The following is a 13,927-nucleotide window of genomic DNA, read 5'->3' on the forward strand; positions in this document are numbered from 1 at the left end:
GTTGATATAGTATTAACAAACAAAAACTGTTTGACCATTGCCAATAGTACTATTTTATTTATAAAAGACAACATTTAAAATAATTATGTTCAAAAGTTCTCGAGAAATGCACCTATAAAACAAGCTGGAAGCAATTACCTTGACTTGAATACTTGAATTATACTGTTAAACTAGAGCTTAACTGCTGAACTTTGATAAGTAACTTTATTGTTGCCAAGGTAATTGGAACACGTTTCGTTTTTTATTGTTGAAATTTTATGTTATGCAACATATGCACTTTATGTAAAGCAGATTAGTTTTTTTTTTGTTCTCTTTCTTAGGTTAATATAGAGTTCCTATCATCTAACTATGATAGATATCAGGAATTCTATGATTGTAGTCTCCTTGGAACAATTCAGTAGATTTGTGATGTTCTCACAGATTTATTCTAAGTAATGAGCAAGATACAATAGACAAGTTACAATAAAGTTCAGTTTCAGCATTGTTAAGACAAAAAACGAGCAATGCTTCAAATTCTTTTCTTTTTTTCTTTTTTTTTCTTTCTTTTCTTTTTTTCTTTTCTTCTTTTTTTTTTGTACCGTGCTCTTCCTTTCTTACTTTTTCCACTGAACATATGAACGCAAATGAGAAAAAAAGTTTTAATAAGCAAATGGAGTCAAAAGCTTGAATCACGAGACAATATAATTTGGTATACAAACGATGAAAATATTTGTAATTAAAACGATTGTTTTAAAGATTCAAAATAAACAAAAAGGTGCAAAAAATTATTCACTTGAATGTCAAAGAAACTTTTGAAAATGCAATTATGAGATTGATAGTGCCGTATTACCAAAAAATAAGCTTTGTAAAATGCTGCTAAACTCAGATCTATTTACTAACGTCTTAAAGATTACCTTATTCCACAAGCAAGCAAGAAATGGAAGTTTCGCTGATTCAAAGTAGTTCTCGCATTCTACCACCTAGAATTCATCCTACTGTTGAAGCAAAGACGGAAAAGAAATGGTGGCAAGTAATTATAGCATATATCCTGCCAAATAAACAACAACTTAATCGGTATATCACACAAGTATTTTGCATTCTATTTCTCTATGCAATATTTTACGGCATGCTTGGTGATGATGCTTTGCCAGGCAGTGCAATCTTTGCTCTTTTCGTCATAGTAATATCAGCCTTTTTGGGAGGAAAATTTATTGGCCTTATAAAACTACCACCACTAGTGGGCATGCTGATTGTAGGATTTCTTTTCAGAAACATCAAAGAAATTCCTTTTTATCATCACATTCCTAGGAAAGTCATCACTGATTTGCGCGAAATAGCTCTCTCCATCATTTTATTAAGAGCTGGTATAGGTCTCGATGGTAAAGCATTGAAAAGGTTAAAACTAGCTGTTCTTAGACTAACCGTTTGTCCGCAATGTGTTGAAGTATTAAGCATGGGTATTTTTGGACATTTTCTATTAGGACTTCCTTTTATCTTTTCTTTCATGTTAGGATTTATTATATCTGCTATTTCTCCAGAAGTTGTATTGCCGCCTTTGTTGGAATATGAAAGACAAGGGTACGGAGTAAAAAAGGGTATTCCTGCTTTGGTAATTGGAGCTACGTCTCTCGATGACATTGCGGCAATAGCCGGCTTCACTGTTTGTTTCAGTGTAGCTTTCTCAACCAAAGACTTATTGTGGACATTAATCAAAGCACCTTTAGAGCCAATAATAGGATTTGCTTTAGCTGTAATTTTTGGAGTTTTATTTTGGTACTTTCCAACTACATACAATAAAAGAAAAATTAAAGTTTATTACAATATTCTGATGGTAGTATCGGGATCTATAGGTGTAATGTTCTTGAGCCAAAGAGTAAAATTTGCTGGTTCTGGACCTCTCGCCTGTATCATTCTTGGATTCATTGCTTGCATTAAATGGAGAAAAGATTCCCATCAATTTGAAGGTGTGTATAATGGCACTCTTCTGTTATGGGACATTGTTGAACCACTTCTGTTTTCTCTAATCGGAGCTGAAATTACAGTTGATATTTTACATTCTAATGCAGGATGGGCTATATTATCCTTGATCTTGTCTCTCTTTTTCCGCACAATCATGACATACTTTATCACGTTTGGCTGCAATTTAAACTACAAAGAAAAATTATTTATCTGCTGTGCCTACCTGCCTAAAGCTTCCGTACAAGCTGCTATAGGATCTCAAGCTTTAGATTATGCGAGAGGACATGATTATTCAGAGGAGTTAGTTAAATATGGCCTTATAGTGTTGAACGTCTGCGTTTTGTCCCTGCTATTGACTGCACCATTGGCTGCTATACTCATTCATTTTATGGGACCTATATTATTAACCAAGGATAGAAAATCCTCAATACTTTTTACTTCTGAATCATCAGAGTCATCTAGTGAAGAAGAAATAGTTGATAGAAAGAAAGAAGAAATAGATAAAGAAGAAGATGTTAATGGAAAAAAGGTAGGAAAAAGTAAAGATAAAAAGGAAGAAAAAATCATGGAAAAAAAGAAAGAAGAAATAACGGAAGAAAAGGAGGGAAGTTCTTATAGTCTATTTCAGGAAATTTCGGAAAGAGAAAAAAGAATAAGCAAGAAAATGTAATTTTTTTTTTAAGTTTTCAACTTAAAATTATTCTCAAATCTTTTTTACCTATTGAAATCGAACTTGCTCATTTGAAGCTAGTACTTAATAAGCCCACCATGAGTCACCGGTGTTGGATCATATTCTATAAATAATTTATTTACAAAAATTTCAAAAACCAAGGAGAAGTAAGAAGAAATAGGGGGGACAACAAATTGAAGAAAAGTGAAATTAAAGACAAAAGGAATGAGAAGTAACAGAGTAAAATGAAGAAAATGTTTATATTCTGCTGTATGAAATTTCGTAGAGAGAAAAAATTGTGAAGGGCTACTTTTTAGAAATAATTTTATAAAAGTAAAACAGCAAGTTATTTTCAAACCATTTTGAGTTATTGGAACCAAAATTATTCATTTTAAGCAAGAACAATAATAGTCTTTTATGTTTCCCATGTGTTGGGCCATGTGAATTTTTTTACAAATATTTTAAAAACTAAAGATATGAAAATAGTGAGAGAAAAATTAAATATTTTCTCCTAAGAATATTTTTGTTAGTTTTATATTTAAAAACACAATTAATTAGAAGAAATACAGCTCAGCCACTAAAGTAAGCCTGACCGGCTTAACCGCTTCTGTCTTACCATTTTCTTTTTCTTTTTTTTTTTCTTTTTTTTTTTTTATTGGGCTAGCAGTTTCACTGGAACAGATCCATTATTTTATAGCTATTGACAGCAGGCGCTACGTTTTGACTGTTTAATATATTACTTGAACTTTGAAAATCTGCATTAAGTTACCGTGATTTAATTAATGTCTAAACTAAGTTCCCATACAGAAAGATACTAATTTTGAACTTTTCTTTTAATTTTCAATGTAAACTAATTACGGATATTAATGAGCCCTCAATAGTGATCAGTTTGTAATTAAGAATGCGCTGAATCGTCATTATTTAGCCATGCTATTAATAGTTGCATTCTTTGTTATAACCGAATTTATGGGCATCATTTTGTTTCAATGAGCTAGTCTGAGTTTCTATGAATAGCTAAAAACCCAACCATAAAAATCATATCAAGAACCATATTTCACAAATGTTTGAGATGAACAATAAAATGCCGTTGCATATGATTTATTGAACTATTCATCTACGAATGACTAGAAACCCAACCATAAAATTCGTAAAGAAACCCATGTTTCCGTTTGAGATGAACAGTAAAATGCCGTTGCATATTATTTATTGAACTATTCATCTATGAATGACTAGAAACCCAAACAAAAAAATCATATCGAAACCCATGTTTCCATTTGAGATGAACAGTAAAATGCCGTTGCATATTATTTATTGAACTATTCATCTATGAATGACTAGAAACCCAAACAAAAAAATCATATCGAAACCCATGTTTCCATTTGAGATGAACAGTAAAATGCCGTTGCATTTTATTTATTGAACTATTCATCTATGAATGACTAGAAACCCAACCATAAAAGTCATATCGAAACCCATGTTTCCATTTGAGATGAACAGTAAAATGCCGTTGCATATTATTTATTGAACTATTCATCTATGAATGACTAGAAACCCAACCATAAAAGTCATATCGAAACCCATGTTTCCATTTGAGATGAACAGTAAAATGCCTTTGCATTTTATTTATTGAACTATTCATCTATGAATGACTAGAAACCCAACCATAAAAGTCATATCGAAACCCATGTTTCCATTTGAGATGAACAGTAAAATGCCGTTGCATATTATTTATTGAACTATTCATCTATGAATGACTAGAAACCCAACCATAAAATTCGTAAAGAAACCCATGTTTCCGTTTGAGATGAACAGTAAAATGCCGTTGCATATTATTTATTGAACTATTCATCTATGAATGACTAGAAACCCAACCATAAAAATCATATCGAAACCCATGTTTCCATTTGAGATGAACAGTAAAATGCCGTTGCATATTATTTATTGAACTATTCATCTATGAATGACTAGAAACCCAACCATAAAAATCATATCGAAACCCATGTTTCCATTTGAGATGAACAGTAAAATGCGTTGCATATTATTTATTGAACTATTCATCCATTAATGCCTAGAAACCCAACCATAAAAATCATATCGAAACCCATGTTTCCATTTGAGATGAACAGTAAAATGTCGTTGCATATTATTTATTGAACTATTCATCTGTGAATGACTAGAAACCCAACCATAAAAGTCATATCGAAACCCATGTTTCCGTTTGAGATAAACAGTAAAATGCCGTTGCATATTATTCATTGAACTATTCATCTATGAATGACTAGAAACCCAACCATAAAAATCATATCGAAACCCGTGCTTCCATTTGAGATGAACAGTAAAATGCCGTTGCATATTATTTATTGAACTATTCATCTATGAATGCCTAGAAACCCAACCATAAAAATCATATCGAAACCCATGTTTCCATTTGAGATGAACAGTAAAATGCCGTTGCATATTATTTATTGAACTATTCATCTATGAATGACTAGAAATCCAACCATAAAAATCATATCGAAACCCATGTATCCATTTGAGATGAACAGTAAAATGCCGATGCATATTATTTATTGAACTATTCATCTATGAATGACTAGAAACCCAACCATAAAAATCATATCAAGAACCATATTTCACAAATGCTTGAGATGAACAATAAAATGCCGTTGAATATGATTTATTGAACTACTCATCTATGAATGACTAGAAACCCAACCATAAAAATCATATCGAAACCCATGTTTCCAATTGAGATGAACAGTAAAATGCCGTTGCATAATATTTATTGAACTATTCATCTATGAATGCTAGAAACCCAACCATAAAAATCATATCGAAACCCATGTTTCCATTTGAGATGAACAGTAAAATGCCGTTGCATATTATTTTTGGAACTATTCATCTATGAATGACTGGAAACCCAACCATAAAAATCATATCGAAACCCATGTTTCCAATTGAGATAAACAGTAAAATGTTGTTGCATATTATTTATTGAACTATTCATCTATGAATGACTAGAAACACAACCATAAAAATCATATCGAAACCCATGTTTCCGTTTCAGATGAACTGCCGTTGCAGATGATTTATTGAACTACTCATCTATGAATGACTAGTAACCCAACCATAAAAATCATATCGAAATCCATGTTTCCATTTGAGATGAACAGTAAAATGCCGTTGCATATTATTTATTGAACTATTCATCTATGAATGCCTAGAAACCCAACCATAAAAATCATATCAAGAACCATATTTCACAAATGTTTGAGATTAACAATAAAATGCCGTTGCATATTATTTATTGAACTATTCATCTATGAATGCCTAGAAACCCAACCATAAAAATCATATCGAAACCCATGTTTCCATTTGAGATGAACAGTAAAATGCCGTTGCATATTATTTATTGAACTATTCATCTATGTATGACTAGAAACCCAACCATAAAAATCATATCGAAACCCATGTTTCCATTTGAGATGAACAGTAAAATGCCGTTGCATATTATTTATTGAACTATTCATCTATGAATGACTAGAAACCCAACCATAAAAATCATATCGAAACCCATGTTTCCATTTGAGATGAACAGTAAAATGCCGTTGCATATTATTTATTGAACTATTCATCTATGAATGACTAGAAACCCAACCATAAAAATCATATTAAGAACCATATTTCACAAATGTTTGAGATGAACAATAAAATGCCGTTGCATATGATTTCTTGAAAGCGTATCAAGACTATAGTAAAATTAAATTAAACTTTTTCTTCGAAAAATTAACACCCAACATGTTTTTTGACAAAATGCTTTGTCCTGCTATAATAAATGATGCATGAAAACCTTTCTACACTCCACTGTGCGCTTCCCTTGAGGGAAATTACGTGACTTGACAGTGAGAATTGAATTTTTTCTAAGCAGATTCCGATGTATTTTTTTACGCCAAATTGAATGAGACTATCACCAAGACGATCGAACTAAAAGTTGATAAGTTATAAGGATTTTGTGTACGAAAAGTACAAATTTGTACTCGTACCTATTTACACATTTGATTCTGCTATCTGAATAAGTGAGAGTATACACTTTCAGGACCCGTGCAAAGGATTTCAATCTATTATCCAGTAAATTAGACAAACATCAAAAGAATTCATCAAAGTCTTCATCAAATGCAAATCTTAAACACTTTTATGATTAATTTTTGTCCCATAGAAAACTAATTTACTGCAGTTAGTTTTAGACTAATATTATTTGGACCCAATTCTATTTAATTATGCTACGTATCTATCGAAAATTATTGTAATCGAATAAAAAATACTGATTCGTTTAGAAAAATTCATTTCGTATTTATTTTGAGGATCGAGTTAAATATTTTTTTTTCTTTCCGGTGGAAAAAAATCATATCAATCAAAAAATCAATCAAATATATATATATATATATATATATATATATATATATATATATATATATATATATATATATATATATATATATATATATATATATATATATATATATATATATATATATATATATATATATATATATATATATATATATGGGTCATTCTCACGAAAACTGTCATTTTTCAGTTCATAAAATCCCAAAAAAGTAAAGTGAATAAAAAGCTCTGAAACTTTTTATATTAATAGAAATATGTAATGGCATTATAAAGAAAGTATATATCCTATAAATTATACTTAATATTTAAATTAATTAATTTTTTTAATAATTAATTTGTAATTAATTAATTTATAATAATTAATAATTAATTAATTAATTTAATAAATATATTAATTAATTTAATAAATTAATTTATTAATTTTTCAATTTATTTTTCAAATTAATTAATAAGTAAATTAATTATTTTCCCTATTTATAAAGTGAGGGAATGACACTAATAGTGAGGGAATGATATTTTATTTTAATACATGTTTTTATCTAAGTTACATCTACCTAAAGTTTGAAAATGATAACATACTAAGTATATCTAATATTTATTATAATTTAGTCTTATATATTTAATAGTTTTTACAGGTTTGGGAAATAAAATTGGCTGGCACGATTGAACAAAAAAAAATTTAATAATATACTCATCTTGAATCATTCCCTCACTTCAGCGTCATTCCCTCACTTTATACACAAGTGAGGGAATGACGAATTCAATAAAATTTAAAAATAACAATTAGGCCTAATTAATTTCTGAAGTCAGTCACATACAATTATATTCATACAAGAAAGCAACATATAATTATCCACTTTCTCGATGAAGTTGTATTTTATTTTACTCTAAAAAATGACATGGGGGAATGACAAATGTAAAAAATTTTACCTGGTTTGATTCATTCAAATGTATTCCACAGCAAAGCTTCTTTAAGTTGAAGATGGAAACATACTGCAATTTTGTTCTATGATGCCAGTTGTTAACTTCTGAAGTTTTTATTAAAATATTTTTATTCTAAGAAGATTGCAGGGGATAAGAACATTGTTGTGAGGGAATGACGCGAAACACTGGGGACAAAGTTTAAAATAGTGCTGTGTTAATATTTTTATCAGAAATTCAATTTAAAATTGATTTTCTGAATTCTATATTTTAGTATTCTGAAATAAAAAACACGAATTTGTAAAAAAAAAATTTGTATTTCAGAAACAATTTTTTTCTTTTTTTAAATCAGCAGTGGGGACAAGTGAGGGAATGACATATTGGCATATTTTATTTACCTAAAATAAATAAAAAATATAAATTGATAATTTTATTTTTATTCTTTTGTTAGCTTGCATTCTGAAGGACACTTTCCCTGAATTTTTTTTCTTCGTAAGCTGTAAAACAAACATAAAATATACTGGGGACATGAAAATGACTGTTTTTGTGAGAATGACCCACATATATATATATATATATATATATATATATATATATATATATATATATATATATATATATATATATATATATATATATATATATATATAATACAAAAATTAAATACTTTTGTATTAATAAAAGAATTAAAACTCGTTCGTTTTCATAAAATGTCTTTGTTAAAGAATAAGCGTAGAGAGATTCTATTTTGGGAATTCAAGGCTGAAAACATACCATTGAAATATAAATAGATTTATATTTCAAAGGAAGAGTTATTTTTAGAATCGTTCCCTCTTTCACTTCCATATAAGGAAGCAGTAAATGATTTTCCTTAATGCGTAGGGTTACAAGGAATGTACGAAGTGTGTCTTTTTACCTCAAATCTGTGTTGATATAAAACGTAAGAACACATAGTTTTGCGTGTCCTTTCATCATGATTTGATCCTGATAAGCTGTACCGGAATTGTCAGAAGTCTTGTCCATGCCCCTCCCGTAGGGAGTGTGGTTGTGAACGGTTATCAATACCAGCCTACATTTAAATAAACCTGTTTAGAACGTATGATGGCTTACGACTGCAATTATTTCAAGGTAAATACAACACTGATACACTGATAACAGGGTTGTAGCCCTGTTATTACATATATATATATATATATATATATATATATATATATATATATATATATATATATATATATATAGCTGGTTTTCCTTTTTAAATGATTGAAATTTCTTTCATTATCTTGATATTTAAAATTTTATACACAGAAATCTATGCAATACGTAAGTATAAATTCATATTTCGCAATTGACAAAGACTTTGATTTTAGACCCTGGTATGTTCGCACTCAAGGATTTCGGGAGTTTTGGGCCGCTTTTCAGATTTGACAAAAACGTATATCTTGCTGAATTCGTTGTTAAAAAAGGATATGTTGTACAGTACACTGTCAGCTAACATTTCAAACAAGAAAAACATGTTAATTGGCTCAACGATATCAAAACAAATTAGCAATTTTGCTAAATCCAAAGTGTGCTCATAATTACTATTATCGATTAAAAGAATTTCCCAGATTTAAAAAAGTAATAATACTTTTTAATGCCCTATAGTAAATGAAACATTAAAAAATAATTTAACTTCATGGCGCTGTTGAAAAACTATAATGTGTGCATAACCAAGCATATGAATATTTTCATAAAGTTAATATCAATCTTTGCATTTATAGGACACGTGTAATTGGTAGTTAAAATGGATTTCTACTTGCTAACAAGTTTTATTTAACATTTTTTTTTTATCTAGATGAAGGATATTTCGTTATTCAAACTAAATCTAATATTAAGACTCGTTGAGACTTAACTGATCTAAGTCTTAAATGCTAAACATATAATTTATGCACAAATAATTTAAGTACGTTTACTGCGTTTATTCGCTGGTGGTGCGCGACCTGTTTTCTTTTAAAATATAGATTTTATATCAAACTTATGATATTTTCATCTAAGTTATATAATAAAGTTAAAAAATTATGTTTAAAGAATCTTAAAAGCATAATTATTGATATTAAAATCAGGTAATAAAGTTTGTGTTTATTTTAATAATCTTGATATTGAATGCGAATACTGGCTTTCGGTATCGAATGCTGGCCTTTAAATAAAAGTGAGGAAAATAAACTACAAATACTTGAAAGAAAAACACTCTGAGCCACCTTCGAAGCTGTTAAAGAAAATAGTGTTTGGCGGATTCAGCACACTTATGAATTATACAGAAAATTAAAGCAATCCAACATAAATTCAGTTACTGTATCTTATAGAATAAGATGAATGAGTCACATCTACTGAAGGAATGATGGTGACCCAGTTAAGAAGCTGACTTTTGGAAAATTTACAGGCAATCGAAAAAAGGAAAGACCAAACACCAGAGGAATTGATTCTGTGGAAAAGGATCTCAAAACCATGGAAATCAATAAATGGAGAAACCTAGTGTCTGTGGTCTGATCGAGCTAAATGAAGACGACTGGTTGGAACAACTCTGGTCTGTACTAGGCTGTCATGCTGATGCAAGAGGATATTGAATCACCATTAGGACGAAAAATAAATAAGACATGAGCGATAATGCAAACTTATCGATATAGTTGATCAGTAAGTACTTCGGCGTTGCTATGGTAGTCACGTGATTTGAAGAATTCTATCAGCTTTTTTTAAACTTGAAACGGGAAAAACTAATATTTCAACAGCGAAATTAAAAGCGTATAAAATTTCTTGGTTGACAAAAAAATGAAACTGTAGTTCAAAGTCCCTCCAAAAACAAACATTGCTTAAAATGATTTAAAAGATGTAAAATAATGTAAAAAATTATTATTCGAACTTCTAAAAAAAAAAGGTTTCAAAAATACCTCTACTTTGAAACTTATTACCTGCTTTTCAAATATTCCTTGACTTCAGCTACTTTAACAAGCAAAAAATGGAAGTTTCTGTGGTTCAGAGTAGTGCTCGTATGGCTCATCTTAGAACTACTTCAATCAAAGAAGCACAAGAAAAAAAATGGTGGCGGGTAATTATGGCATATATCCTGCCAAATGGACGGCAAATTAATCGTTATATCACACAAATGTTTTGTGTCCTATTTCTATATGCCATATCTTATGGCATGCTTGGCGATGATGCTTTGCCAGGCAGTGCAGTTTTTGCTCTTTTCGTTATCGTAATTACTGCTTTCTTGGGAGGAAAACTTATTGGCCTGATTAAACTGCCACCCCTAGTGGGCATGCTAATTGTTGGTTTTCTATTCAGAAACATCGAAGAAATTCCTTTTTATCATCATATTCCTAAGAGAGTCATTACTATTTTACGCGAAATAGCTCTATCCATCATTTTATTAAGATGTGGTATAGGTCTCGATGGCGAAGCATTGAAAAAGTTAAAACTAGTAGTACTCAGACTGACTATTTGTCCCGAACTCACTGAAGTATTGAGCATGGGTATTTTTGGACATTTCATCTTAGGACTTCCTTTTATCTTTTCTTTCATGTTAGGATTTATTATCTCTGCTATTTCTCCAGAAGTTGTATTGCCGCCTTTACTGGAATATCAAAGACAAGGATACGGAGTTAAAAAAGGTATTCCAGCTTTGGTAATTGGAGCGACGTCTTTAGATGACATTGTGGCGATAGCGGGCTTCACTATATGTTTTAGCGTAGCCTTCTCAACTAAAGACTTACTGTGGACTATAATCAAAGCACCTTTAGAGCCAATAATAGGATTTGCATTAGCAATAATTTTTGGAATTTTGTTTTGGTACTTTCCGTCTGTAAACACTAAACACTGGATTCTGGTTTATTACAATGTTCTGATGGTAGTTTTGGCATCTATAGGTCTAATGTTTTTGAGTCAAAGAGTTAAATTTGCAGGCTCTGGACCTCTTGCCTGTATCATTCTCACATTCATTGCTTGTATTAAGTGGCGGAAAGATCCCAAGCAATTTGAAGGTGTCTATTATTACACAGTTTTGATATGGGAGGTTGTTGAACCAATATTGTTCTCCTTAATCGGCGCCGAAATTACCGTTGAGATTTTACATTCCAATGCTGGATGGGCGATATTAGCGCTGATTTTGTCTCTCCTTTTCCGCACAATCATGACATACTTTATCACGTTTGGATGCAATCTGAACTACAAAGAAAAATTGTTTATTTGCTGTTCCTACCTGCCTAAGGCTTCGGTGCAAGCTGCTATAGGATCTCAAGCTTTAGATTATGCTCGACATCATCATTATTCTGAGGAGTTAGTTCAATATGGCATTATAGTATTGAACGTCTGCGTTTTGTCTCTGCTACTGACTGCACCATTAGCTGCTGTACTCATTCATTTTATGGGACCTATTTTATTAACTAAAGATGCAAGCACTCAACGATTTGATGGTTCTGATTCATCGGAGTCCAGTGATGAAGAAGCAATGACAGAGGGGAAAAAACTAGTAGCTGATTATAGTTCTATTAGTCTAGTACGTCCATCTCTACAAGAAAGAAAAAGATTAAAATCACTTTAAACAATTTACTTTAACTTCCAGAACGTGAAGTTTTATCTTGTACTCTTTGTCTGAGGGAAAATGTTTAGTGAATAGTTCCTGAGAGAAACTTCGGACTAAAATATTATGGGAAAAAAAATATTTAAGATGTATAAATTTTTGCCTTATTTATATAAACCTCAGAAATTCTTTTGTTTTTATGTTTGACTTTTTTCGGGGAGCAACTTTTATGTTATGGAAGCCCCCAAAATCTATGCCAAGAATAAGTGTTCAGTTCATTATCAAATTTTAATATTTTGTTTACCTTATTTTATGATGAAAAAAAAAATTTCGAACAATTTTGTGAATTTTGTTGTAAATTCTATTTCAAATAATTCGAAAACTGCCTGATGCGATTAAATGCTAAAGTATAGACAGAAAAAATTAAGATTGCGTATGTGATATATGGAAGTATTACTTCAAATAATACATGTCGTCGAAATTATAGTGAATGTTCTTTTTTAATTGTAAGATAATTTTTTTCTTCTACTTCTTCTATAGCCTGGTAGACAAAGGTCTTCCTCAGCGCAATAAGTATGCACTCTTACTGTTTCAAGGGTCAAACCTTACACTAATTAATAATTAAAGCAAATATAAGTTACAAAACACAATTTCATTGAAAAAACAAACCATTTTTTTTAATAGGTTGGAAAATTTGTTGCTCGAAATATCAATCTTGAAAATATCTTTATAATTTAGACAGAAGAGCAGTGAAAAATTTTATTTCTCAATATTTTTTTTCTGTGCCTTTCGTCGCATCTTCTAGAACTATTTGCCCAGATCAAAAATTTGCACACAATTATAATCATTTATTCAAAGATGTTTCATGTAAAAACTATTTCCTTATTATTATTATTATTAAACTTAATAAGTCTTGGAAGATTTATGTACTGTAAGATATCTGATGTTTTCGATCTTCTCAAACCAAAATTTGATAGGAATCTGACTAATAGCTTTAAAAAAGTGGTGTTTTTACATTTTAATTTCTCGAGAACTATTTGATCGAATCCACTCATATTTTTGGCTTTTTTTTTTTAAATCATTATGCGATTTTTAAAAAAAATATGTGTTTTTTAAACCATTATGTTTAAAAAAAAAGTTCAACTAGTTGCATACCGTATAATTCAAAAATATTTCTGGTGATTATTGCATTAAATAAAAATTAAGAAATAATTATAAATGTAATTTTCTGATGAACAAACGATATGTTAAATAAAATGAGAAAACGGCATATAATTAAATAAAATAACAAAAAGTAATAAATATTTACTAAAAGTTATTTTTTGCATTGAATTTTCCTTGGATAAATGAATTTTATAATTGTGAGCAAAATTTTTTCAATTCGCTTAAAAAGTTCTCGAGATATGACGAAATACGCAAAAAGTAAAATTAAC

The 13,927-nt window shown here is 30.0% G+C and overlaps 1 protein-coding gene and 1 pseudogene across 2 annotated transcripts; both read left to right on the forward strand.

Moving 5' to 3' along the window:
• The first annotated feature begins 615 nt into the window (after positions 1–615).
• Positions 616–3,091, forward strand: LOC107452173 (sodium/hydrogen exchanger 9B2-like). Its single transcript, XM_043045032.3, has one exon. The coding sequence runs from the start codon at positions 917–919 to the stop codon at positions 2,606–2,608; it is 1,692 nt and encodes a 563-aa protein (XP_042900966.3). The 5' UTR covers positions 616–916; the 3' UTR covers positions 2,609–3,091.
• Positions 3,092–10,657: 7,566 nt separating this feature from the next.
• Positions 10,658–12,816, forward strand: LOC147804254 (sodium/hydrogen exchanger 9B2 pseudogene; annotated as a pseudogene). Its single transcript, XR_015428875.1, has one exon. The product of XR_015428875.1 is annotated as a sodium/hydrogen exchanger 9B2 pseudogene (transcript).
• Positions 12,817–13,927: the final 1,111 nt, after the last annotated feature.

This window comes from Parasteatoda tepidariorum, chromosome 9, assembly GCF_982258835.1.
Source record: "Parasteatoda tepidariorum strain Cologne lab strain chromosome 9, Ptep-v5.0, whole genome shotgun sequence".
Lineage (NCBI taxonomy): Eukaryota > Metazoa > Arthropoda > Arachnida > Araneae > Theridiidae > Parasteatoda > Parasteatoda tepidariorum.